The sequence below is a fragment of the Corvus kubaryi genome, unplaced genomic scaffold (assembly GCF_017639235.1).
Source record: "Corvus kubaryi isolate FWS band 111438036 unplaced genomic scaffold, C.kubaryi_AGA036_p1.0 37328, whole genome shotgun sequence".
NCBI classification, from domain to species: Eukaryota; Metazoa; Chordata; class Aves; order Passeriformes; family Corvidae; genus Corvus; species Corvus kubaryi.
The window spans coordinates 1,939,744-1,963,815 of NW_024581106.1; the positions used below are offsets into that span (position 1 = coordinate 1,939,744).

General features: G+C 35.6%; 1 protein-coding gene across 19 annotated transcripts in view; it reads left to right on the forward strand.

Annotated features, from left to right (window-relative positions):
* The window catches only part of MYCBP2 (MYC binding protein 2), a 177,458-nt gene that overhangs the window by 128,727 nt on the left and 24,659 nt on the right, over positions 1 to 24,072 (forward strand). For 8 of the 19 annotated variants that reach the window (XM_042029615.1, XM_042029618.1, XM_042029619.1 and 5 more), the window contains 10 exons: positions 457 to 681; positions 1,590 to 1,722; positions 4,446 to 4,571; positions 7,908 to 8,069; positions 14,552 to 14,653; positions 17,407 to 19,050; positions 19,943 to 20,112; positions 20,886 to 21,130; positions 21,807 to 21,974; positions 23,673 to 23,830. In XM_042029615.1, the coding sequence (XP_041885549.1) occupies positions 457 to 681; positions 1,590 to 1,722; positions 4,446 to 4,571; positions 7,908 to 8,069; positions 14,552 to 14,653; positions 17,407 to 19,050; positions 19,943 to 20,112; positions 20,886 to 21,130; positions 21,807 to 21,974; positions 23,673 to 23,830 (3,133 nt within the window). The remainder of the gene's footprint in view (positions 1 to 456; positions 682 to 1,589; positions 1,723 to 4,445; positions 4,572 to 7,907; positions 8,070 to 14,551; positions 14,654 to 17,406; positions 19,051 to 19,942; positions 20,113 to 20,885; positions 21,131 to 21,806; positions 21,975 to 23,672; positions 23,831 to 24,072) is intronic. The other 11 variants (XM_042029620.1, XM_042029625.1, XM_042029621.1 and 8 more) reach the window with 6 other exon arrangements.

Sequence of the window (24,072 nt, forward strand, 5' to 3'; positions counted from 1 at the left end):
AATCAAAAAAAGCATCATGTCATATGGAGAGAGATAATACTCAAATTCCCTTTACATAGCCCCAGACTTTAACAAAATTTAACAAATAGAGCAGGAGAAATGAATGTGTATTCTGAGAAATGTCAGCAAGGATGAAGGTTTAGTGGAAGCAGTTAGATTAAATAATTTGTATCTAATGTTAGGTATGAGCTATTATTTTTATATAAATGGTTACATTTATACCACTTTTGCTTTAGGAGTAATGTCAGGAGTAATTCAAATAATGTGCAATATAGTAGTAGTTAGTTGTTTAGCACTACCCACTAAAGTTAGCAATGTAACTAGGATCTCTTTTAGCTTCGAAATTTACCTTTTGTAGTCTTTAAGTATTTCTTATCTCAGTAGTTTAAAGGTGGTATTAATAGGTTGTATTCTTTTCTGTTTTGCCTTTTTTTTTTTTTTTTTTTTATTTCTCAGGATTCTAGGTCTAATGCTGATGATTTTTTCAAAGACCTAAATTCACACTGCCCACAGGAAGCAGTGATGCAAGAACAAGACATGCCATTCCTTCGAGGTGGACCTGGAGTGTACAAGGTAGTGAAGACTGGCCCATCAGGTCACAACATCAGAAGCTGCCCTAACCTTAGAGGTATCCCAATTGGAATGTTAGTTCTGGGAAACAAAGTCAAGGCAGTGGGCGAGGTACGGATCCTTGTAGCTTCAGTTCATGTCTTCATAGATACCAGTATATAACAGTAGTAAACGCAACAAAAGAATCTGCTTCTGTACAGGTTTGCTTTTCCTCTCCTCATGATAAATACTGACCTTTGAACTTGGTTTTTATTATAAGTACTAATGCAGTCATGTCTTTTGCCTTTTTGCACTGATTGGAATGATGTTAAAGTTGAACTGCAGTTACATGTGCTTGCTTATATATTTCTGTTACAGTATTCCTTACAAAACTGTGTTTCTTGATCTGCTTTTTTGTCATATTCTTTGAAAGAATTCTGTTTCATTGACAAAACGTTTTCCTAGGACTTAACCATTTAACAAATTCCTGTTTCTCTGTACTGACTGTATTAATTTGTTTAATTGCTGAGCTATTGTTATTGTTCTGGGTTGCCCAGTTGTGGTGTTTTATGGCTAAGAAGGGCTTAAGGATGAAGTGTGTCATGCTATTTCCTAAATATAATATCAGGAACAAAACTAATACTCACAAAAACCTTTCATGTATATCTTGGTATTATAATTCTACTGTTGCCACCATCGATTAGAAGGTACATCTTGGTGACTATTTCTCTCAAGTTTTTATTTAGGCTTATGTGGATTTTCTAAAGTTGTGGTGTTGGTGTTTTGCTTGTTCTGAACATAAATGGGTCTAAAATTTTTGGAATTATTCCTAAATGTAAATATGCCATAAATAGGTTTGGTACCTCAGTCTGCCTCAGCCTGTGGCCTTAATTTAAGAAACTTTTTTTTTTAACCATTTACTTCATAATAGAAAGATTGGAATATAATGTGTTTTCCAGATACTATAAGTAGTTGCTGAATCATGCTACTGAATTATTTGAGAAGCCAATAAATTTTGCTTTTTTATGTGTGTGCATCAGGTGACTAATTCAGAAGGTACGTGGGTGCAAATGGATAAGAACAGCATGGTAGAGTTCTGTGAAAGTGATGAAGGCGAGGCTTGGTCATTAGCTAGAGACAGAGGTGGAAACCAGTACCTACGACATGAAGATGGCAAGTGGTTGTTTTGTTTTATATTTTTAAGTTAACTTAGAAAAAAATAAGCAATCTAAACAGGAAAAATAAAGAAGAATCTGAGTTTTGAACAGGTATAACATTAGCTTATGCATTTTCATTTGAGTTATGTTGCACAGTCAGACTTTGCAAGTTGTTTATAAACATTCTTTAAATGACTTTTTAAAAGAACAGTTAAAATATTTCTGTATGATTTCTTCTGTACCAGTTACTGTTATGGAAAATAATTTTAACCATCTGTTTTCTTTTAGCTGTGGGGTTAATTTTAATGCATCTGTTTTCCAAAATGTGTCTACCTGAAAAGCTTTGACCTCAGCAGTCGTAATCTGCTTGTGTTTTTAGGTCACACTTAATTGTCAGCCTCCTCTTGGTTCATTTTAAAAGACTCTTTGCCATTTTTCTGGTTTTGACATTCGGTGCTGAAATTCATTTCACACATAGATACTTTAAAATTATCATCATATTACTGTATTAGAACAAAGTAATTCCTTGCTAATACATAAGTATTTTCTGTAGACTGTTGCAGCTTGATTTTCAGGTATAAAACCTTCTGCACAGAAAGGAAATAACAAAGGGCTTTTCATAAAATATGTAAGTGTTTACCTAATACTTCAAACACTTTTTTAGAGGTTATAGCTTTTCTATTTTTAGTTGTGTCTGATAATGTCAAGTTCTGAGGTGCTTGAAGTGCCCAAGTAGATTCTGGAAACTAAATGATTGTGAATTGGAACAGTACCTTATTGTTGGAAGGACATCTATTCAATAGTAGGGATGATAAAGTCATTATTTTCTATTTTTGTATGGGGTTGTTTGCTTTTCCAGTAGAAAATCATTTCTCTGAAAGTAATAAATTAAGCAGTGTGCAAAAATTTCCATTCCAGAGTGCTTATTTTGAGAAATGCATTTAAGTAACTTGACAGAATCTTGCATTTTTAAGTAGTGTTTTCATCTTCAGTAATTGATCTATCATTTCATATTGTCTTAAATTTCTCAAAGTATATGTGTGCTTTAAGAAAGAATTCCCAAATCAGGAAGAATTTAAACAAGACCCTTGTTTGAAGGTGTGTCTTCATATTCTTGATACTTGTGCACTGTTACTGAAGGACATCTTTGTGTATATCATTGCTCTCACAGAAACACAGAAATGTGAGTTCCAGGCTTTGAGGACAAAACTCTATAGTAGGATTTTTGCAATGCAGCTCATAGGAATACCATCTTAGAAACTTCCTGATATGAATCCCATGCCTCAATATACCTGTATTTAGTCTTTTCTAGATTAGTCTCTTTTTATGGGTAGGGTGAAGATGGATGTCTCTTGTGCATCTATCTAAAGCAGTTTAAGCAGTTATCAGTGCAGTTACTGAGATTTTACAATCTGGTTTATGTTCCTGGTCCACCTCAGTGCTGTGTAAAAGTTAATGGGCTTAAGCTGTGTCTGAAGTTTATTTTAAATGGGTCGTTTTTACTTGCCATGAAATTATTTAGAAATAATTTATCATCAGTTTCAATGCTTTTGCTAGGGGGAAATAATAAGGATCTGGAGGAGCTCCAGCTAGATTTGCAAGTGTATATTTTTTTATCCATAAATAGCACCATCCTTCACATTACATTCGTATTTTCATTATTTAATAAAATTATAATTAAATTCCCATAATGAAGTAGGATTTCTGTCAGAGACAAGGCAAAAGTCATGCTGAATAGCTAGGTCTGTAGGGAGGTATACAGTTAAAATACTACAGCAAGATCTAGAGTAGACTGTGATTGAGAAAATTCTAGATACTTTCTTTTATAAACTGAGTTTGAATTTCCAGCTTTCTCCCTCATAATTTTTTTTTTTTTTTTGCTTGAATATGTGTTATGTGAGGCTTGCACTCTGGAATGTAGTTTTGTCCTGAAATGTAATTTCTTAAAAATTACTTTTAGAAGACTTGTGATTTTTTTATTATTATTTAATCCATGTTAATTTTAGTTCATTTACGAGAAAAAAAAATTTTCAAGGTCCCAGATCAAGCTTTTAAACCTGCATTTAGGATATTTCTTCTAAATGCTTCCTTACATATCATCAGTTGAAATGGTATTTTTTACCATGTTAAGTCAATAATTTCTCTGTAAATCTAAATAGTCAAGTGGATTCTGTCTCATTTATTTTAGTTCTACTGTTGTTCTAATATTATTAAATACTGCAGGTTGGTTTGCATTGGAGGTTGCTTTAGTGTCATACAGAAAGCAAAATTATAGTACTCATTTACAGATACAAATAAATCTGTCACAAAAAATGTCTTGTGTCCCATGAACTATTGGGGGCAGCCACAATTAAATGTTTATTGGCTCCGAGTTTGCTATTCTGAAGACTATCCTTTCTCCACCTTGCTTTGTCAAAGGGATTTTAACAATTGCTGTCCAAAGAAGAAACACTGCTGAATGGAGTGATGTTACTGGAAAAAAACAAGTGTCATTAATGGCAAAGCTGGCAACAACTCTGTCAAACAAAAAACAGTCTACATGGTATTAAGTCCGCTGTCTTTATATTATTAGAGCATGAGGTCTGAAGAACAGATACGGGGTTATTTGAAGATAATTTAGTCAAGGGGAAGAGTGCTATCAGTGGGAATAAATATCACTCTTTTTCTTTGTGACTCATCTTTCTAATGTAAATCAATTACTAAGGGGTCTAACTCTGAAGTGATGTGGTTTTTTTACAGAGCAAGTCCTTCTAGATCAAAATGTGCAGACTCCTCCCCCAAGTCCTTTTTCAATACAAGCTTTCAGTAAGGGGACAAGCTGTAGTAATGGACAAGGGTTTGATTATGGCCTTGGAAATAACAAAGGTATGTTTTTACACTCATAATTTTAAAAATTATGTTTATCTTAACTTTGCTTATATTTTATTACTCATTTCTGCTTTTTTAGGCACCACAGGTCTTCTCTAAAGCGGTAGTACAATGAATTGCAAAGCGTTAAAACTGCTTTTTCCTCTGCTTTAGTTTCACTCAGTCTAAGTATTCTGTATAAAAAGAATGACTGAAGATTTGGAAGTTAGTTGTGGATTTCTATAGTGGTAGACACAAAACCGAAAAATGCATACTTGTAAAACAAGATTAGAAAAGTATTTGATTTAGAAAGCATGCGTTTTAAAAAGTCCAGAAACATTTTTCATCTGTCTTGGCAATTTAACTGCCTTTAATGGGTCGACAAGATAAAACATGCCATTTAAAATTTGTTGTGAAGTTTAAAAAAAAAAAATTATAAAACTGAAGTTACCTTTGAATCGCATGGATACCAGTTACAACTGCTGGGTAATAAATAAAATCTAGTTAATTTTACTGATATAAAATAATTGTTTCTTTTAATCATAGTTTATTTTGTTGGCAAGATCTAAATACACATATAAAAGCCATCAAAAGAAACTCAATCTGCATGTTTTCTGTTAATTTCTTGATTAGTTCTAGCAGATTTATTAATACAGAAGGGACTTTCATTGAGGCAGATATTCTTGAGAAATATTCCTGAACCCTGGAGCTCTGTCATTGTATTCTTATATTGCTATACTCTATGCCACTACAAATAGGGGCATGAGGTGTGCTATGTGATTTTTAACACCAGCATATATTTCTTTGTGGTCTCCTAAGTAAAATAACTTAAAACTTATTTTAAAGGAGAGAAGATTAGGAAAATAATTATTCCTAAATAGTCTAGTCTGTTAATGTCACGACATGAAATAGTTTTATATCATTTTACAGTGGTTTACTGTGTAGAGAGTGGTTCATATGTGTCCATGCATTGTTATAGGAAACCCTCTTTTGTGGACAAAGGTGGGATAAGCATTTTCCTTTTGTTTTACAGAGCCTTTAAACCTTCTTTTCCCAGTTCATCCATACTCATTTCAGAGTAATGGTGGAATCACAAAAGTGGAAGTATTTAAGATGTGAGGCAGTATTACAGCTTGTCTCTCAATGTCAGTTGTGTAATAGTGCAAAAATACTATCTGCTCTTTTTTCTGCAGATACATATTAAGACAACAATTTTTTTCTTCTGTTTTGTCCAAAGGTAAAATCTTAGAGATGAATATGCTATGTTAACAGGCATTCTGATTTCTGAAGACATTGTGATTTTCTTTACTATATCTTAGGCATTTTCAAAGGTGTTTCTTTGGGATAATAGTTACAGAAAGTTTGGAGGCTACTCCTGGCATTGAATTCCATACCATTTTGTATGCATTATTTTCTCAGCATCCCCTGAAGTTGTGATGTTAAGTGTGAATGAACAACTCAGCTACATGACTTTATTCATTCTGTGTACTGTATTTCCTTCTGAATTGCCCAAAAGTGGAGAGTTGTTGGCAACTATATTGAAAGAATAATGGTCTTACTTTCCCAAAAAGAGAATTCTTCAGCTGTACCATTACTTTATATGCAGTCTTTCTGTATTCTCAGGACTAAGAAGCTTTGAGATTTGTAAAAAATAAGAAATGGAAGGCACAAACACAATCTCTTAGGGGAATTTCTAAATTAAGCACTTCTTTTGGAGGGGCTTGTTTGTTAAAAGTACTTCTATAGGGATGCCCCAGTACTGACGAAAATTCCGTCCCATCCAAGAGTGTTTCAAAATGACTGATCAAATGTAAAGATCCCCATAATAGATCTGTGTTTACAGTATTATCTGCAAGACAGAAGACATGACTCCCACAATGAATCTGTTTGATTTAGCTATGTCTTCTCTCTTCCAGCTTTCTGTGTTACAGGCAAGTTTTTAATATTCCTCATGATTTGCCCTACCGACTCCATATTTGATTATTGTGGCAGATGACTTTCAACCTCTTCTCAGATGTTCTTCCCTTTAAAATAATTACTCATTTTAGGAATTAGGCATGTTGCATTTAAGAATAATAGTTTGTTGAACACGTAAATCACAGAATGGCTAGGGTTAGAAGGGACCTTAGAGATCATCTAGGTCCAAACCCCCCTAAACCAGGTTGTTCAATCACTTCTAGGTTTTTAAGGTAGGAGTGATTCCTGCTGACGTACAGACTCCAGTAGTTTTTAGGTATGCTACGTCCAAAACAGTGAAATAAAATTGATTTATTGATTCCTGTAGAAGATTATTTAGAAGGGCATTCCAGCTATTTTCTGGTATTTTTGTCTTATTTTTTAACTCAAATACCAAGAAAATAAATTAACTTAGGAGTTCTTATCAAACCACTGGGTTTGATACATCCACTGGTCTCTCTCTAATTCTTTAAAAAGACAGTTGATAATAATCCCAAAATGTTGTAAATTTCTGAGCTGCAAATTGTGTTAGCTGCTAAATTTTTTTACTAGGTTTTCTACAATGCTGTCAAAGTTACAGGAATTCGCAGAATAAAGTGACATTGTTATGATTTGCCTGGTGATGGTTCAAATCTGAGATGCTCTCAAATTCATGGTGTCTCCTACCTCATTTTACTAAGTATACTTCAAGTTACAACATGGTGTGGCCTTCTTACTGAGGCGTCATGTATTTCTAATGCTCACAGAGAGTTTTTTGAAAATTGGCATTCAGAAATTAAAACTCTTGTTTTTAACATGCTAGTTTTTTGAAGGCCTTCATTTGCCTCGCAACAAATGTAGGTAGTTCTTCAGAAAACCGGTTTCAGTTCTTTTATGGTACTTAGGGGTTTTTTAAATTACCTTCAATTTGACCTCAAAAAGCAGCTTTGACAGAATACTTTCAAAAATATTTGCAAAAATGAGCAAATATTTACCAAAACACCGGCACAGAAATACATTTGCCAAAGGCTAATTACATGTTAGCTTTCCCTTTTCATCAGTTTTTCTAATCTTTTTTCTGCATGTACTGTTGCATGTGTGTATTATTGTAAATGCTAGGGATTTCTGGTTTTTTCTTTGGCTGCTCTTCATTTTTTAGCAAGGCAAATATAAATCTCTATTTTGAAGTGTTTAAAATAATTGCAGTAGAATATCCATGATCCTTTAAAAACAGTAATTTTATTGCCATGTGTGAAGTGACATTTTTATGTTTAGCCACAACCAGAGTTGAATGTGGCTAAATGAGATTTATGAGCTTTTCTCTATTATCATCACTTAAACTTTGAGTACCAATTTACTCTGCCTTTCTGGAGAATGACAGGTAACAGGTTGTAGTTTTGACTGTTTTGCCCACTACAGGTGACCAACTGAGTGCCATACTGAATTCCATTCAGTCACGGCCAAATCTCCCAGCTCCTTCCATCTTTGATCAAGCTGCAAAACCTCCCTCTTCCCTTGTCCACAGTCCATTTGTGTTCGGACAGCCCCTTTCCTTCCAGCAGCCTCAGCCACAGCTTCAGAGTAAGTTTGTCAGCATTACCTGCCTCATCAGTCCGTTTCTGCAGCTTTGACATTGCTGTTCTCAGTTGCTTACCAGCTACTAATCATCCCACAGTGCACCTTTCTGGTTTTGTTTTTTTAAGTTTTTCATTATTCAGAAGCATGTGAGGTAATGCTCCCAAAGAAGTATACTTGTTCAACTTTAACTTTTATATTGACAATATTTTGGTTTTGTATGTGTTCTTCACTGTAGACAAGTCATGAAAGTGCATTTCCAATATTTTATGCAACTCTGGTTTGTAATTAAGGTAAATATTTCATATAGTAAAAACTGTTGATAATTCTTTTAACATCAAAAATGCACTGCACTAAGTTCATAGGTATTAACTTGTCTTACCTCCTAAACTCCTATTTTTGTCATTGCTCCTAACTTTAGGGATGTAGCTGGACAGTGGGAACAACTTGGCACTACTCATAAGAAATGTTTTGTTAGTTTTCTGTTGGGTGCTCATAGGATTGGCATGGACATGAAAGTTTGCTCCTTGAGGTGAATACCAGCCAACCTGATTACTAATGGGAGGACAGGAAACTGTTTTGGTTTTGATTAATGAAAACGAAAAGCTCAGCATTCATGATGGATAACTGATACTGCACTAAATTCTCTTATATGCAGAACAGTTATAACACAGGTCACAGGAATACTATTGAAGTGACAGTGAAATCCTTCATGTGAGAGCTAGATTAAAATTTCTAATCCACTTCTACAGGGACTGTCCAAAATACTGACTGCGATCTTCCATAGTTTTGCTGGACTTATATTGCCTTCCTGAAAGCAGAATATTCCAAAACCTACTCAGATAAAACAGCTGATTGCAATGGCATCAGTGCACACTCATTGAGAATTTGTCAAATATTCATTCTTTCCCATCACTTTTAGGTGTTTTTTTCCCTTGTTCAGAGAGGTAAAGTCAGTTATTCAGCTTTGCATCACAAATTAACATAATTGTCTTATTTCACATTTCAGATGATTTGTCCTTTAGCATTTAGACCTATATTGTATCAAGACAAATAGAGCATTTTTGATTGCCCAACAAGATCTTGCTTAATAGATTTCTGTAAGAGATGTAGATAATCTGTACTCAGTAAGCTGCAGCCATGTTTTGTTTTTTTAATAAGGATCCAATTCAAACAGAAGCCCTTTTTTGTCAGGTATCAGGGCAGCTCTGGTGGTCTACCAAACAAAAAAATTATGAAACTAGAAAAATGCTTCAAATTTATGTCTGATTTGGGACCTTGGCTTAGTATAAGTTCTCAATCAATCTGGTTATTTGCCCTTTCAGAAGGGCAGAAATTGTGGACCTGAACTGGTAATACTGGTGCACTGACTGTGATTTGACAAGGACGTTTTTTTTCAAAAAGTTTATTATCCAGTGTTAGGTTTAATGCAGATAATGTAAATTACTCACAAAGGAGAGAAATAGTAACATTTTTGTTTTCACAAAATTTAAGAATAATATGGGAGAAAATTTCCTCTTTAAACTTCCTTAGACTATTGCAAACTTGTTAATCCTCCATTTGCAAGTTTATCCAAATTCAGCATATTGTCAGGGAGGCCTGTAAGAGTGTATCCATATACTTGCTCATTTAGTAGTCTGATGCAGTTAAAATAGAACAGTAACAGGAACTCATTTTAAGTATGCAATTTTAATTCATTATTTCTTAATCACTTTATAACCTCCTGTTACCAAACATGTAATCAAAACTTAAATCCATTAAGCAACATATCCTAAGAGTCCATATCAAGTCAATTAAATTTTTTCCCTAGACATGCTGAGTTTGTTTTAAATTATGTGCTCCATCCTTAAGTGCTTCCTGCAGTAAAGTTAGATTTTAAAATTAAAATGAATGTTTATAGTCAATATACTGTTACATTAAATGGACTAATGATAGTCTAATAGTTGAAAGAAGTTGTGCCAGCCTAGATTTCCATGTCTTCAGAGGTTATATGCTAAATACCAATCTTGATTGCAAGTCAGCCTAAATACTTCAGTCTACTGTTTGCATTTTCTGTTCTTCCTCAGATATCTCTACCCCTGGGGAGAAATTTGGTTTGGAAGCGTAATTCTGAGAAAAGTTAGGATCCTGCTGAATGCCCTCTAGAATTCCTTAATTTAGATTTTTATAATAGGAAGGAAAATATTGATCTGATATAAACATACCTTGTGCTGGTGACAGATTATAGTTTTCCTTAGAAGTGTTTGTAGGTAAGTTTTAGGAGGTTTTTCTGTCCTTGAGGTTTGGTTTGCAAATTCATTTAAGGAAGAGGGAAAGAAAGGGCTTATCACAACCTTTTATTCTCCAGCACAGTGTCTGGTTATTTTTTTTCAGAAATACTACAGTTTGGGACAGCTGCTACCTGAGATACAATGCTTGAAGAAATAAGAAGTGTCTCTGTTTTTCCTTTCACATCATAAATGAGTAACGACAGTGCTCTGTGTTACATCAAAGAATTTGTTGCAGAAGGGATATTATAAAAATCAAAAGGGAAAACTCTGTTACTCAGTTTTGTGTCACTTGCTATAACTCTGGGAATGGATGATTGTTCTTTCCTGCTTAATTCTTGGCTAATTTTCAGACATGGTTGTACAAGAGAGAGTTTTCTTTTTCCCAGGGACAGATAAAATTAAGGTACTCTTGCCATTTATTTTAATTCTTTGTCAGTCTTGTATGCAACTAAAAGTTCAGAAACGGTAGAAGAGCTGGCAAAACCTACATGGAGTACAAGAACATTTGTATTGCCTTGGAGCCTTAGCAAGAATTTTTTTTCCATTAAGATCACAAGTTTATGTATGTTTCTTCCTTGAGTATTTGACCAAAACAGGCTGCAATTACTGCAACCTGCTTATGCTTACTTCTGAGAAGTTTGTAAAATCATCAGTAACAGATTTGCTTGTAACTGCAACCTCCCATAGCCACAAGATCGTTACTGGTTGCTTGATTTATTTGTCAATGAACTTTGTTAAAAGCATAGAAGACTCAAATTTCTGTTTGAGTTCTGAGTGTAGGGGAAGTGTGGAAGCCTAGAGGGTCATGGAAGATCTTGTTTCTCAACCTTCAGCAATATGTGCTGGGTCATAAATCTCCCTAGATGTGGCAAGTGTGGGTAACAGGATCTTGGCATGCTGTCCCAGCATCAGTTGCCAAAATGTGACGAATGGCTGTTGACCTCTGAAGCTGAGGAGGGAAGTGTGAGACTTTGCAGTCACCAGTGTTAGACCTTTATGCCGTGTTTCCTCACACCTGAGTTGAAACTGCAAATGAGGAATGGGTTTCTGGGCTGAAAAAGCTTTGGATCCCTGTAACTTCTGGTATGTTCACCCTCTTCCAGTGCAGCCCTGGCAGCTTGCTTGAGGTACTGCCTCCTGGTCCAGGCAGAAGCTGCAGTGCTGAGGTGCCGTTCAATACAGTGTCCTGTCGGGCTGCTTCCTTTCCAGTCCATGCTGCAGAGCTGCAGTCCAACCATCCATCCAGGAGTTCCTTGATACATCCCTTGTTGTGCAATCAGTTTCTTTTTGGTTTTGTTCCTTTCCCATCTAGGTGCTGGTTAAATTGCACTTAAAACCACAGTGCTTCTCTGTGCATTTTCTAAAACTGTAGAGGGGGCACAAAAGACCAGTGCGCATATGGAGCACATAACCTTTCTTGGTAGTGTTTCAGTAAAATGCAGGGAGAGAATCTTCTCAACCAGGCAATGGTGATCTCTTCTGTGTTGTGCTGAAATGACTTTATCATCAGTTAAACCAATGACAACTGCTCTGGCTGTTTTTTCAGGTGCTGCATATTGCCAAAGCATCATTCCTAAACATTTGAGCTAAATGAAATGGTCTCATAACCTAGACTTTGCAGATTCTATAGGCAAGGATACATAGGAACATACATTTGTTCAGGTCAACCCAAAACCATCCTTGGGGGGGTGGTATGGTAAAGGTTGGAGGAAGAGTAGAAATTGTGTCAAGCGTTTTTTTTTAGAAATAATTGTCTCTTATCACTCTTCAAAGTTGTAGTCACAAATTAGAAAACATAGAATTCTTTTTTTTATCTACCCTTCCAGCACAGGAATGATTCTTTCAGTTAGTAAACTTAAGTGGCTCAAGCATTGGTGTTCCAAACCCCACCTTCGGTATAGAATATTGCTAATATTTTTCTTATGATACCATAGTTCAGCTTTTGCTTTCATTCATTCACTCATTCCCCTACTTCAACTGTATCGAATACTTTTCTCTCTTTTTAATATTCAGACTTCTTTTTTCTTTAGTGCATTCTGGTATTCATGGAAAAATAATTTTTACAAAGTCTTAGTCCTGGTGTCAGAATGACATTTGGCATTTTCAGGATGTGAAAAGAGATAAATTGATTGCAGTGCTTGAGGAAATTCAACTAACAGCTGTACTGTAGCTTCTGTGTCAGACAAAGTGAATGAAAGAATACATTGTTTTTGAAGAGGTATCCATTGCTTAGGCAACACAGCAAAGGCAGGTCAGTGCTTTCCTTCATCGTGATGCAGAAAAGCAGTGGCATTTCAGAAGAAACTTGATCTTAACTCCATTTTCCAGTGACATTTTGCATGTTTGTTACAGCGTTTGTTTAAAGAAAACTCACATGAACCAGTTAGTTGTATGTCTTGCTTCCTAGCTTTCCTCAGATGAAGTAGGTCCAGCTGTTAAAAAACTGCATCCTGCCATAGAAATTGAATTGCCTCTAATGTCTCCATATTGTGTAGCTTTTCAAGCTGGAGCTGTTTCCATGTTGAAGGAAAGAGCATTACTAAAGGAACACTGTCACATTTGAATGGCTCATGAGACAGGCCTTGCCTGCCTTGTATTTCAAGTCTTTGTAGTTTTTGAGGATGTTTCAAAAAGAGGGAGTCCCAATGAAAATGTTGGTCCCTGAGGCTAACCAGTTATTCTGGGTACATGTAGATTGTCATACTCTTCAACCACAGTCCCCTTGGAATGTAATAGTAGTAGTACATTGGTCTATGCTAGATTACAACATTATAAAATGTAAGTATTCTCAGACACAGAGTGAAAGAATGAAGTATAAATGTGCGTTCATGAAAGTGGATTTAGTAAAGATTTCCTAGAGTGGGATGCTAGTGTATCGAACTGACTTTTTTAGGTTTGCCTCTACTGCTATTTTGTGCTCCTAATGTTTGTCTGCCTTTTACCTTTAAAAATTGACAGTGACATCCTGTTACTCAGAAGGTATATAGTTACTATTGGATCTCTCCAAATCATTTGTAGGTATCAGCAGTAGGTAATACTGGTGTTAATGCTGTGTTGAGAACTTAAAGATTAGTTTATTTTTTTAAAGAATTAAATTCTTACTTCAAATATATGAATACCTTCTCATTGTAAGGTCTCTAAAACCATAGCTCATTGCATAAGATATCAGGGTTAGTATGTTCATGTGCACAAGTTAGTAAATGTAGTACCAGAACAAAACGATGTCTTAGTTAGTGTAGGAATTGAAATTACGTATTTTCAAAACAACTGCCTTAGTTTGTACGAAAGGGTGTATCTAAAACAGAGTGTCTTCTAACATACACGTTTTCTTTACAATTATTACTTCAGTAAGACTTTTACCTTTCTTTTTTCCAAAGCAAGGAATAGGAATTAGAATTAAAACCAGAAAAAAGTAGAAAAATTAGAAAAATAAAATGATAGACTGAAACAAAAAGTCCCTATTATTTCTCTCCAAGTTTCATTGTTTTAGAGCTGTACTTCTAACAGATTTGGTGTCAGTAGACTCTACTGAAACTATCTTGGATGAATCAGAATTTTTCTTAAGTCAAAATTTAAGAGCTGATACAGATCTTTTTTCATGTATGTACTGTTGACACTCATCTACTGCTAGTTATGTATCTTGTATTGAGGAGCTCCACACTCCGTAAGTGAAATTTTTTAAAACATAACTTTATTGAGGTGCAATCACTTTTGAAAACAGAGGGTTTTGATGTGTTTAATATATTTTTTTTTTTCATTCTTTCTGGTGATTAATGAGACTCCAACACAAATTTTTAGATGTTCTCTAACTGTCACAAAAGAATGTGTAAATTGATCACCTGGAAGGCCATATGGAAGTTCTAAATAATTAGTCACAGAATTTACAGATTAAATGTTAACATTTCAAACCCAGGTTCAGTTCAAAGCTAGACACTCCTGGTTTTTGTAATAAACCATAAATCTCATCAGCTAGCCCCCATATATTACACTTTTAGGGCCTAGAAACTCATACTGAAATCACAGCATTTTTAGATCAAGGAAGCTGATCTACTGCGTTCTACTATGAGCTACTGTCATTTAAAACTAATATAGGAATCTAAACACTGCATTCAGAATTATGTAACAAAGAAGATGCATATCATTTGAAATGCTTGTTTTTATCTTTGCTGCTTTTCCATTGAATATGTGCTGCTTCTGTGCAACTGTTTTCCACTGTAGAAACTCCATCCTGCTGCCTTGCTTCTCGTGAGCGTATTTACAAAACTAGTGATGTAGCTGGGCCTGCCTCTGCTATTTCATCTCTCTCTCACAAACTGAAGGGTGGGTATGCATGCCAACATAGCAAGGTTATTCAGATTTTTTTACCTGCAAAATGTTTTGGGTTTGTTTTTTTTCTCCTTCCATTCATTTTCATTTCATTCATGTAATAAAATAATGTTTTGAAAGCGAATGTTCAAGTTTGGTATTTGTTGGGAGCTCATCGGATGTAATCATTCAGTGTTGCCTTCCCGAGTTGCAGCAATTCCATGATACACAATCTAGCTGTCCCTGCTTTGCAAACAGGAAAGTGACTGTTAATTGAATTACACCTGTTTTCAAACAATAGGCAAAAGAAGTATGTAAGAAGAAACGGGAAACAAAATCTGGGATTTTTTTGCTTGCAGACAAAGAAGCTTGCTATATTACGTGGTTTTTCCTTTGGGAGATTTTTCTTTTTGTGCTGATACCCTAGAATGCTAATTAGGATTATTTACCTGTATATGTGCAAATCCAGACCTTTGGATTTTTTGAAAAACAAGATACTTTTTTGTTGTTGGAAGCTGCTTTTAGGCTATACCATTCATAAGCAGTTTTGTTCTGGATTGTTTTCCTCATTGGTATTTGCTAATCGTTCATGTACTTTAAATCTGATGCTTTGCTGAATGGCTTGAAGTGTTCTATGTCCTCTAAAACGATTGTCGTGTTTTCACTTTTCTCTTTTATGAGAGGCATTCTGTAAAAGTTTCTGTCTGAAGTATTTTCTCATCTGGAAGACCTTAAATTAATCTTTTCATTTGTTTCTGGGAAAAATGTGTATATGAGTAATTCCAATTTGCATTTCAGAATTAATCTGTCACAAAATAAGCATCTCAAAATAGCTCATCAGTAAAAATGGTGAATAACTAAGCTGGCGTGGTTCAAATGCTTGGACTGATACTTCAGAAACTTCTTTGTTTTTTCTTTTAGCAAGAACAGTCATTTTATAACCCACAATGTACCATGTTATTTCTTGCCTTCCTATTCCATCTCCCCTCTCCAAGTGAAAAACAATTATAGAACTCATAAGAAAAAAGAATAGGCTAGACTCTCGAAATTGATTAGGTTGATAAATACTTGAGATATTTGCATTATATTCTGCTGCTTACATATGATGTATTATTCCTGAATATAGAAAAGTATGAACTTTTCTATAAAAAGAAAAACTTTATTCTAAAGTATGAACTTCTGCCATGTCTTGAGAAAGCAGGAGAGTATCCTAACCTTTAAGCTTGTTAAATATTCCAGTATTTACCTTCACTTTTTCCTGTTGTTGTTCATTTTATTGTAAGATGTTTAAATATGGAAATAGCAAAATAATACTCTTTTTGTAACCTGAGGAAGCATCTGGGTTGCTGAATTTTGCTCAAAAATTTTCTGGTTTTTTTTTTTTTTATACTGTGAGAGATAGTAGGAGGAACAAATTGCATCTATATATTTTCTAGCATAGGGATAAGGGTTTGTGACTGAGAACTGCAAGAAGTTGCTTCAGATCCCATAATGCAGAAGAAAGTAAACACTGATTTCACAGCTTCTAATATTTAAGGTACTAGATAAAAGGTGATGTCTGTCCTGTTCCCATTAGAAATCAAGGCCTGAATTTGCAAAGTTCTCTGATTAATTGAAAATTTATTTTTCAACAAATAATTGCTTTTCCAAAATTTGCCCAGACAAGTGCAAGCAACCTTATAATATCTAGAAAAGTAAAATATTCCTAAGTACTGTGTCTTCATTCTGCAGGCATTACTAGGGAAACACTTTTCGTGTTTAATTAGTGAAAACCCACCCAAATCAGAAGGCTTTTAACTCAACTCAAGATTTTGCAGTGTTAGGATTTATGGAGGGACAGCTGTATTAACTGCTGCATTGCTTACCGGTAATTTCCATATTGCTTGAATTAATTTTCAAAATACCATTCTACAAGAGAGACTTGGCTCACAGAGGTATTATTAGAGGCAGATTGCCTTAGTAAGCTACTTTTTGCATATCGTTGTTTTGGATGTACTTTGTAGTAAACTACCTGTAGTTCTTACAGCTCTGTAGATTAATAGATGTACAAAGTCAATGTGCATAGGAACAATAAATTAGTGCATCAAAGTAAGAGGACATCACTGACCAGAGTTGGCCATTTAACTTAGAGGTTGAAAAAAGTGGGTTTGTTGTTTTGGGGGGAGTTTAAAGTGTTGTGGTAGCAGAACATGGGTAGATTGTGGTCTTAAGAAAGTAGACTCCTCAGATTATCAATTTGAGTAGTTTTGAGCGCATTTGCAAGCCTCTTGCCCAATTTGCCTTATTAACAGTTCCTACAATTCCTGACTTTTGAGTGTTAAAGAAAATAAATTTAGCCATACATTTGATCTCTGTGCAAGTCTTCTCTTGCAGTCAGCCTGTCACAGGTTGAGATAATAGATAAATAGTCCCTGGTTTCTGTTGCAACTGTGGTAAACTTAGTTAACTCCTGGAATCTTGCCTAAGGATGGAAATTGCGCTTCTTTTACTGGTGTTTTGTAGAAAGAGTGAATGCTCCTTTTGATACCTCCACAGTAGTGTTTTCTCTGTAAAATCTTCCTAACATTTGTTTCTGTGTATCCTTGGGAAAAGAAATACATTGAAAGTATTCTAGGGGGAAAGAGATCCCTTCATGTTTCCTTTCATGTTGATGTGAACTGAAGCATGTATTTGATCTTTATCTTGTGTTCGGGTCTTTAGTCCTTGTTTTGTATTATTAAAGGTGTCACTGTCAACATGTAACAATTCAATTATAAAATATTACACAGGTGACCGAATGAATTTCACAGGAGCTGCTAGACCGATTTCTCCAGCAGGAAAATCAGACATGTCATCAAAACACCGAGCTGACTGCAGGTCACCCAAGCTTGATGTGCGAATGAACAGAGCTGCTGCCGAGCAGAAGAAACCCAGAAATACTGACAGCTTATCAGCCAGTGAGTGTCTGATGCTGAAATCAGACGCTGCAAAGTTGCGGTCAGACTCACACAGCAGGTCTTTGTCACCAAATCATAACACTTTGCAAACACTAAAAACTGATGGAAGAACAACTCCTGGTCTGAGAGCTGAATCTCCAGGGCCAGGAACCCGGTCGTCCTCTCCAAAGACAAAGACACTTACAGGCGTTAGATCTGGTGCTAGTTCTCCACGATCCTCATCACCCAATGACAAAGCTCTACCTCAGAAAGCTTCATCCCCTGTAAAAACAAAGCTTGATCCTCCTCGAGAACGCTCCAAATCAGATTCTTACACATTAGATCCAGACACCCTTCGCAAAAAGAAAGTGCCACTAACGGAACCCTTAAGGGGGAGGTCCACTTCACCCAAACCAAAAATTATTGCAAAAGATGGAAAACCTGTATCAGAACCTGAAAATAGAGCTCCTTCCCCTCATGTCGTACAAGAAAATCTTCACAGTGAGGTGGTTGAAGTCTGTACTTCAAGTACTTTAAAGACTGACAGCATTACAGATACCACCTGTGAAGACAACACTGAATTCAGAAGTCTGGATGATGGTTCTAATAAAGTTCATTTCAGCATTGGAAAAGCACCACTGAAGGATGAGCAAGACATGAGAGCATCTCCAAAAGTGAGCCGTAAATGTGCTGGCAGGCACACAAGACCCAAAAAGGAAAAATCCAACTTCCTTTTCAAAGGAGATGGATCAAAGCCCGTAGAGCCTGCCAAGCAAGCAATGTCACCTTCTGTTGCAGAATGTGCTCGAGCTGTATTTGCCGCATTTCTTTGGCATGAAGGAATAGTTCATGATGCTATGGCATGCTCATCTTTTTTGAAGTTTAATCCAGAACTGTCCAAGGAGCATGCACCCATACGAAGCAGTCTTACCCAACAACCTGCAGAGGAAAAAGAAACCAAGTTGAAAAATAGACATTCATTGGAAATATCATCTGCTCTTAACATGTTCAACATCTCACCTCACGGACCAGATATATCTAAAATGGGTAGCATCAATAAAAACAAAGTCCTCTCAATGTTGAAAGAACCACCTCTGCATGAAAAGTGTGAGGATGGAAAAACTGAAACTACCTCCTTTGAAACATCCAGTCATCACACAATAAAATCCAAGTCTCCTCTTCCATTAACGCTGCAGCACTTAGTGGCTTTCTGGGAAGATATTTCTTTAGCAACTATTAAAGCAGCTTCCCAAAACATGATTTTTCCAAGTCCTGGTTCTTGTGCAGTGTTAAAGAAGAAGGAAAGTGACAAAGATAACAAGAAAGCTAAAAAGGAGAAAAAGAAAAAAGAAAAGGTTGAGACTAGGCCAAGGGGAAATCTTTTTGGTGAGATGGCCCAGCTTGCAGTGGGAGGACCTGAAAAAGACACCATCTGCGAGTTGTGTGGAGAATCCCATCCATATCCAGTGACTTACCACATGAGACAAGCTCATCCAGGTAAGACTCCATATTTTTAATTCCCATGTCAATCCATAAAGTACATTTCACACACATGTTCTGGTATTAGTTACTGCTATGAAAATGTGTCAGGCTATCCTTTCTATTATGTACACTAAATTAAAAGTTATACTTGCATACAGATTATTTGCACATCTTTGTGTATAATTTTAAGTAGTTATGGATCTAAAGTTCCAAAGTTGTTTGAAACAAGGTCAAAATAATGCTCTGACTTTACAGCAGCTGTTCAGAAACATGCCATTTTTTACACTTTAGGATTTGAAACTGTGCTGAGAAAATGGAAAATAAAAAGTTAGATTGATCAGTCAGAGTTTCTACATTGCCAGAAGTTTTCTGTTACTGTTCCACTGTCAAGAGTAGAAAACTTCTGTCTGCTGTGTCAGTACTGGGTATCAGTGACTTAATTTTTTTGGTGTACTTGTTGGTATGTACTTTTTTTAGTTCTGTGTGCAAAGTTAAAGTCCTGAATCTTTCTGAGGAGCTCTAATCAGCAAAAGAATGCACTCCATTCCCTCTTAAGCTTTGTTAGCTAGGAGGCAAGGTTTTTATGTTTGTTTAATTACAGATATTGTTGGCTAACTTACAATCCTGACCCTACCATCACATAGCTGTCTGAATAGGGAGCTGTTCATGCTTTGGACAAGTTCATTATAAATACTTGACAACTACAATGTATTTGGATTCTTTGGACACTGGTGGGAAACATGGGCACGAACCTTGTTTTGTAACCAGTTCCGACATACAGAAAAGTAGAAAATTAGGCCGGGAAAAGCATCTCCCTTTCTCCCCTCATCCCTCTCTTACAGCAATAAATAATAGAATAAGAATCCTCCTTTTGAAATAACTAGTTCTCACCTTTCCCCTGATGTAGGTTGTGGCCGCTATGCAGGTGGCCAAGGTTACAACAGCATTGGGCACTTCTGTGGAGGATGGGCTGGGAATTGTGGCGATGGTGGCATTGGAGGGAGCACGTGGTATTTGGTGTGCGACCGATGCAGGGAAAAGTATCTCCGTGAAAAGCAGGCAGCAGCAAGAGAGAAGGTATTTTCAGCTCCTATGTTTAGCTGTCTATCTGCTTAATAGTGCTGTGTTCACAACTTGAAAAGAAGGGCTAGTTTAAGGTACTTGGAATTTCATAATTTGGAAAGTTTTGGATTATCCTCTTATCCTCATTGATAGGTTTAAGATAATAAAATAGAAACTTTGCTGGCTTCTAACTGGATTTCTTCTCTTCAGATGATAGTGTTCTCAAATTTGTAAAGTAATTTCATTTTTTATCCCAATATAACCACAGGATTGAATGTAATAATTAATTATTTTAAGTATCTGTCAGTTTATTTAACTTTGAATGGTTTTATTTGTTTGCCAAAATGAGTGCTGTTTTAACTCCATGTTTATAGTTTCTTAAATGATCCTAATAATCTTGATCATTGCATACAAGATACCACTAGAGCAGTTTTTAATGGGAATAGCACAAAAGGTTTTTTTCTTATATTGGTCTTCAAGGACTAACTTCAAATTCTTGCTTAAAGTATGCAAATATATTGATGTTTTAAGGTAAGCAGAACAATGCTGTTTTAACTTTATTCTTTAAACTAAACTTTTTGATACTTTTTGCATGCGAAATTAATCCTGAGGTAAATATCAAAACTCTGAACTGTTTATTAAATGTTTGCAAAGGTAGGACAGTAATAGAAATGTGTTTTGTCATAGAAGGTATTTTACAACCGGTAGAATTAAGCAGCTGTAGTATAAGCTAAGTTGTCAGATTTTCCTGTGGTGAATTCAATTATACCTTATTTAAATTTATCTAGATTAAACAGTCTAGGAGAAAACCAATGCAAGTTAAGACACCTCGTGCCTTGCCAACTATGGAAGCTCATCAAGTGATTAAAGCCAATGCACTGTATTTACTGTCGCTGAGTAGTGCTGCTGAGCCCAGTATCCTCTGCTACCACCCTGCAAAAGCATTCCAGTCTCAACTTCCCAGTCTCAAAGAAGGAATTTCTGAAGACTTTCCCATTAAGATGCCATGTCTCTATCTACAGACATTGGCAAGGTAATGAAAGGAAGTGTGTGACTATTGATTTTAACACTCATCTATGTATAGTATTGGATAAATGTGTGTGTAAACTAAACTAAAACTTACAAAGAAAAATACATCTTTTCCTAATTCTTTATGACTCTTTTTATTCTATCTGTTTTGATCTGTGATCTTGTTCAATTTTTTAGATTGTGTTTTCTCCTAGAGTCAGATATGCCCTAAGTAGCTTTCAGATGCTAAATATTTTATAACAGTTCCGTTTCTGTCAAAAGAATTCAGAATTTCCAAAAGAGTTTAACTTTGTATGTTAGTAGCAGACATATGTGCTACTTCTTTCACAGCTGAAAATAGTAAGAAGGAAACCAGAAGAGTTGTTCTTTCTTGGTGTTTCTAAGTAAATTTCACTGTAGTGTCCCGTGTTTATGTTGGGTAGACGTTTGGACCTAAAATACATTCTGGGAATACCTAATGAAAATACTAAAAGATAGAAAAGGGTGATCCCCACTCCCTGTTGGTCGAAAATGCCACTGTATTTTCCATGAACACTTTAAAGTCACAACCAGCTTAAAAGTATTAGTAAGTGAAGAGTAAACGAATAGCATTGGCTGATGAAGTGTATTGGCAAACGACTTGTGTGTGTTTCAGCAATTTTTAATCTTTAATCCTAATTTAAAAATCTAATTTGGTGTAGGCATCATCATGAAAATTTTGTTGGGTACCAGGATGACAACCTCTTCCAGGATGAGATGAGATACTTGCGCTCAACTTCAGTACCTGCACCGTACATCTCCGTTACTCCTGATGCAAGCCCTAATGTCTTTGAAGAGCCAGAGAGTAACATGAAATCTATGCCCCCAAGGTACTTCCTTGTAATTCTAGGTACTACATACAAATGTTAAAGTAGTAGCATAACACCAATTTAAAAAAAGGAAAAAAAAGGAAAACATTGCTGCAGTTAAGAAGCTAAAGTATCGCATCAGTCTCAGAAATGGCAGCATAAAAGCCAAAAGCATATGAAGCTGTAGTTAGGAAATTTTCAGTGAATCATCAAGTATCAGGTATATTTTCAATTGTTAGCAGTGGAATATGTTTGAATATGTAAATATGCAAGGAATATACAAATCAGAACTTAAACTTTTTACTGTACTTCCAACCAATTACTTCTCTCTAGAAAGAGAAGTTTGGGTTTACAACCCAAATATGAAAAAAATTTGTTCAGTTGATAAGGGCTCTTAGCATACAGGGAAATTTATCCATAGCCTCTACTTCAGGCCTGCTTATTTCCCCATAGAGACAATTTTTCGAGAATCTACAGAACTGAAGAAGTGATCTAAAGATCTATAATCCAAGGACTGTAACTGTTGCAAACTCCTTGAAAATGTAGCAGGTTTTTTTGACTGTACATCTATTCTTTATCACAACTGATTGAGTGCAGATTAATGGCCTTTTTGAAAGGAAGTAGTTGGTGTTCTCCTTTCAGGATTTCCTTCAGAAGGGAAATTTGAACAGGAGGAAATTTCATTACCTTACACTTTTCAAAGCAGATGTTCCTGCTTTGTTCTGTGGGACATAAAAATGTCACTGAAGAAATGGCAATGCTATCTAGGACCAAGAGTGCTAGATGGTTTCTGTCAGGTTAAGCCATCTTCTTATCTCATTAACTTCACTGTGATCTAATTCAAGCAGGTATAAAAATTTTTGTTTCCCCAGGGAAAAAATGGCTCTTTAATGGCTTGTTAATAATAGTCCAGAATCCACTTAGATGCTCAGTGTTTTCAGATGTCAGTGATTCCTCATATTATAGTGAGGATGTAGTGAAGAGAAAATTTGCTTTTAATTTGTTTTTATTTCAATTTGTTGTATTTCATACTGACTGCACAAATAGTTTATTGGAATACTACAATCTATAATGTAGTCTTTTCAGAAATAGAACTTTTCTAACAAAACTCCTTAAGAGTGCATCATATTGGTATATTCCTTTATTAAAACTGTGGACACCATGGTCTCCTGAGGCCTGTAGGGACAGCATAAGCTGGGAGTCCTTCTGCAGACTGTAAGAAGTCCACTGAAGGAAAGGAGTAAAACATGTCAGAGGTATAGCTGTAGCAATTCAAATTTGACTTTAAGGCTAATGGTGTTAGAAACTATTACTTTACATAAAGTTCTAAATTTCAGTTGGCTTGCATATTAAAAATTCACTTCATAGATGTTTTCACATGCATTCTCAGAGAAGAAGTTTGGTCTGAAACTTCAATTTAGGCATGATCTGAATGTGTGTATCTCTCTAAAAGAAATACCTAAATTCTTGGAAGTCATCGTGTCCATCATTACATTTGTTTATAAAGCACTTGCATGCTTTTTCACCATGTGTAATTCTAATATGTGCTCTTTCTTTTCCAGCATTTAACAGTTATTAGGTACATCAGACAAAGTTTCATGCAGTAGTAGTAACATTGTGATTATGAAATGCATGTATCCTTATTATTTATTGGTGTATAATTCATATGTACTCTATATATTTGTTAATGGGTGTATTACTTCACTGATTTCTTCGTAGTTTGGAAACGAGTCCAATAACAGATACAGATCTTGCAAAGCGCACAGTCTTTCAGAGATCGTACTCAGTTGTTGCATCAGAATATGACAAGCAGCACTCAATTTTGCCAGCACGTGTAAAGGCAATCCCCCGGAGACGAGTCAACAGCGGAGATGCGGGTAAGAGCACAGACATCAGAAGCAGGGAAAAACTATTCAAGGATTTGCAATTCTTCTTGGAAACTGTAGACAAATATATCTTTTTTAAATATATCTAGTGACTTTTTAGTTATAAAACAAACTAATTGTAAACATTAGGTGTTTGTTAATTGGCACAGAATTAGCTCAAGATTGGCTTAGGATTTACTGTAATTCTGAAATGTGTGGTGAATCTTCTGTGCCTGATTTAAAAGTGAAGGTGT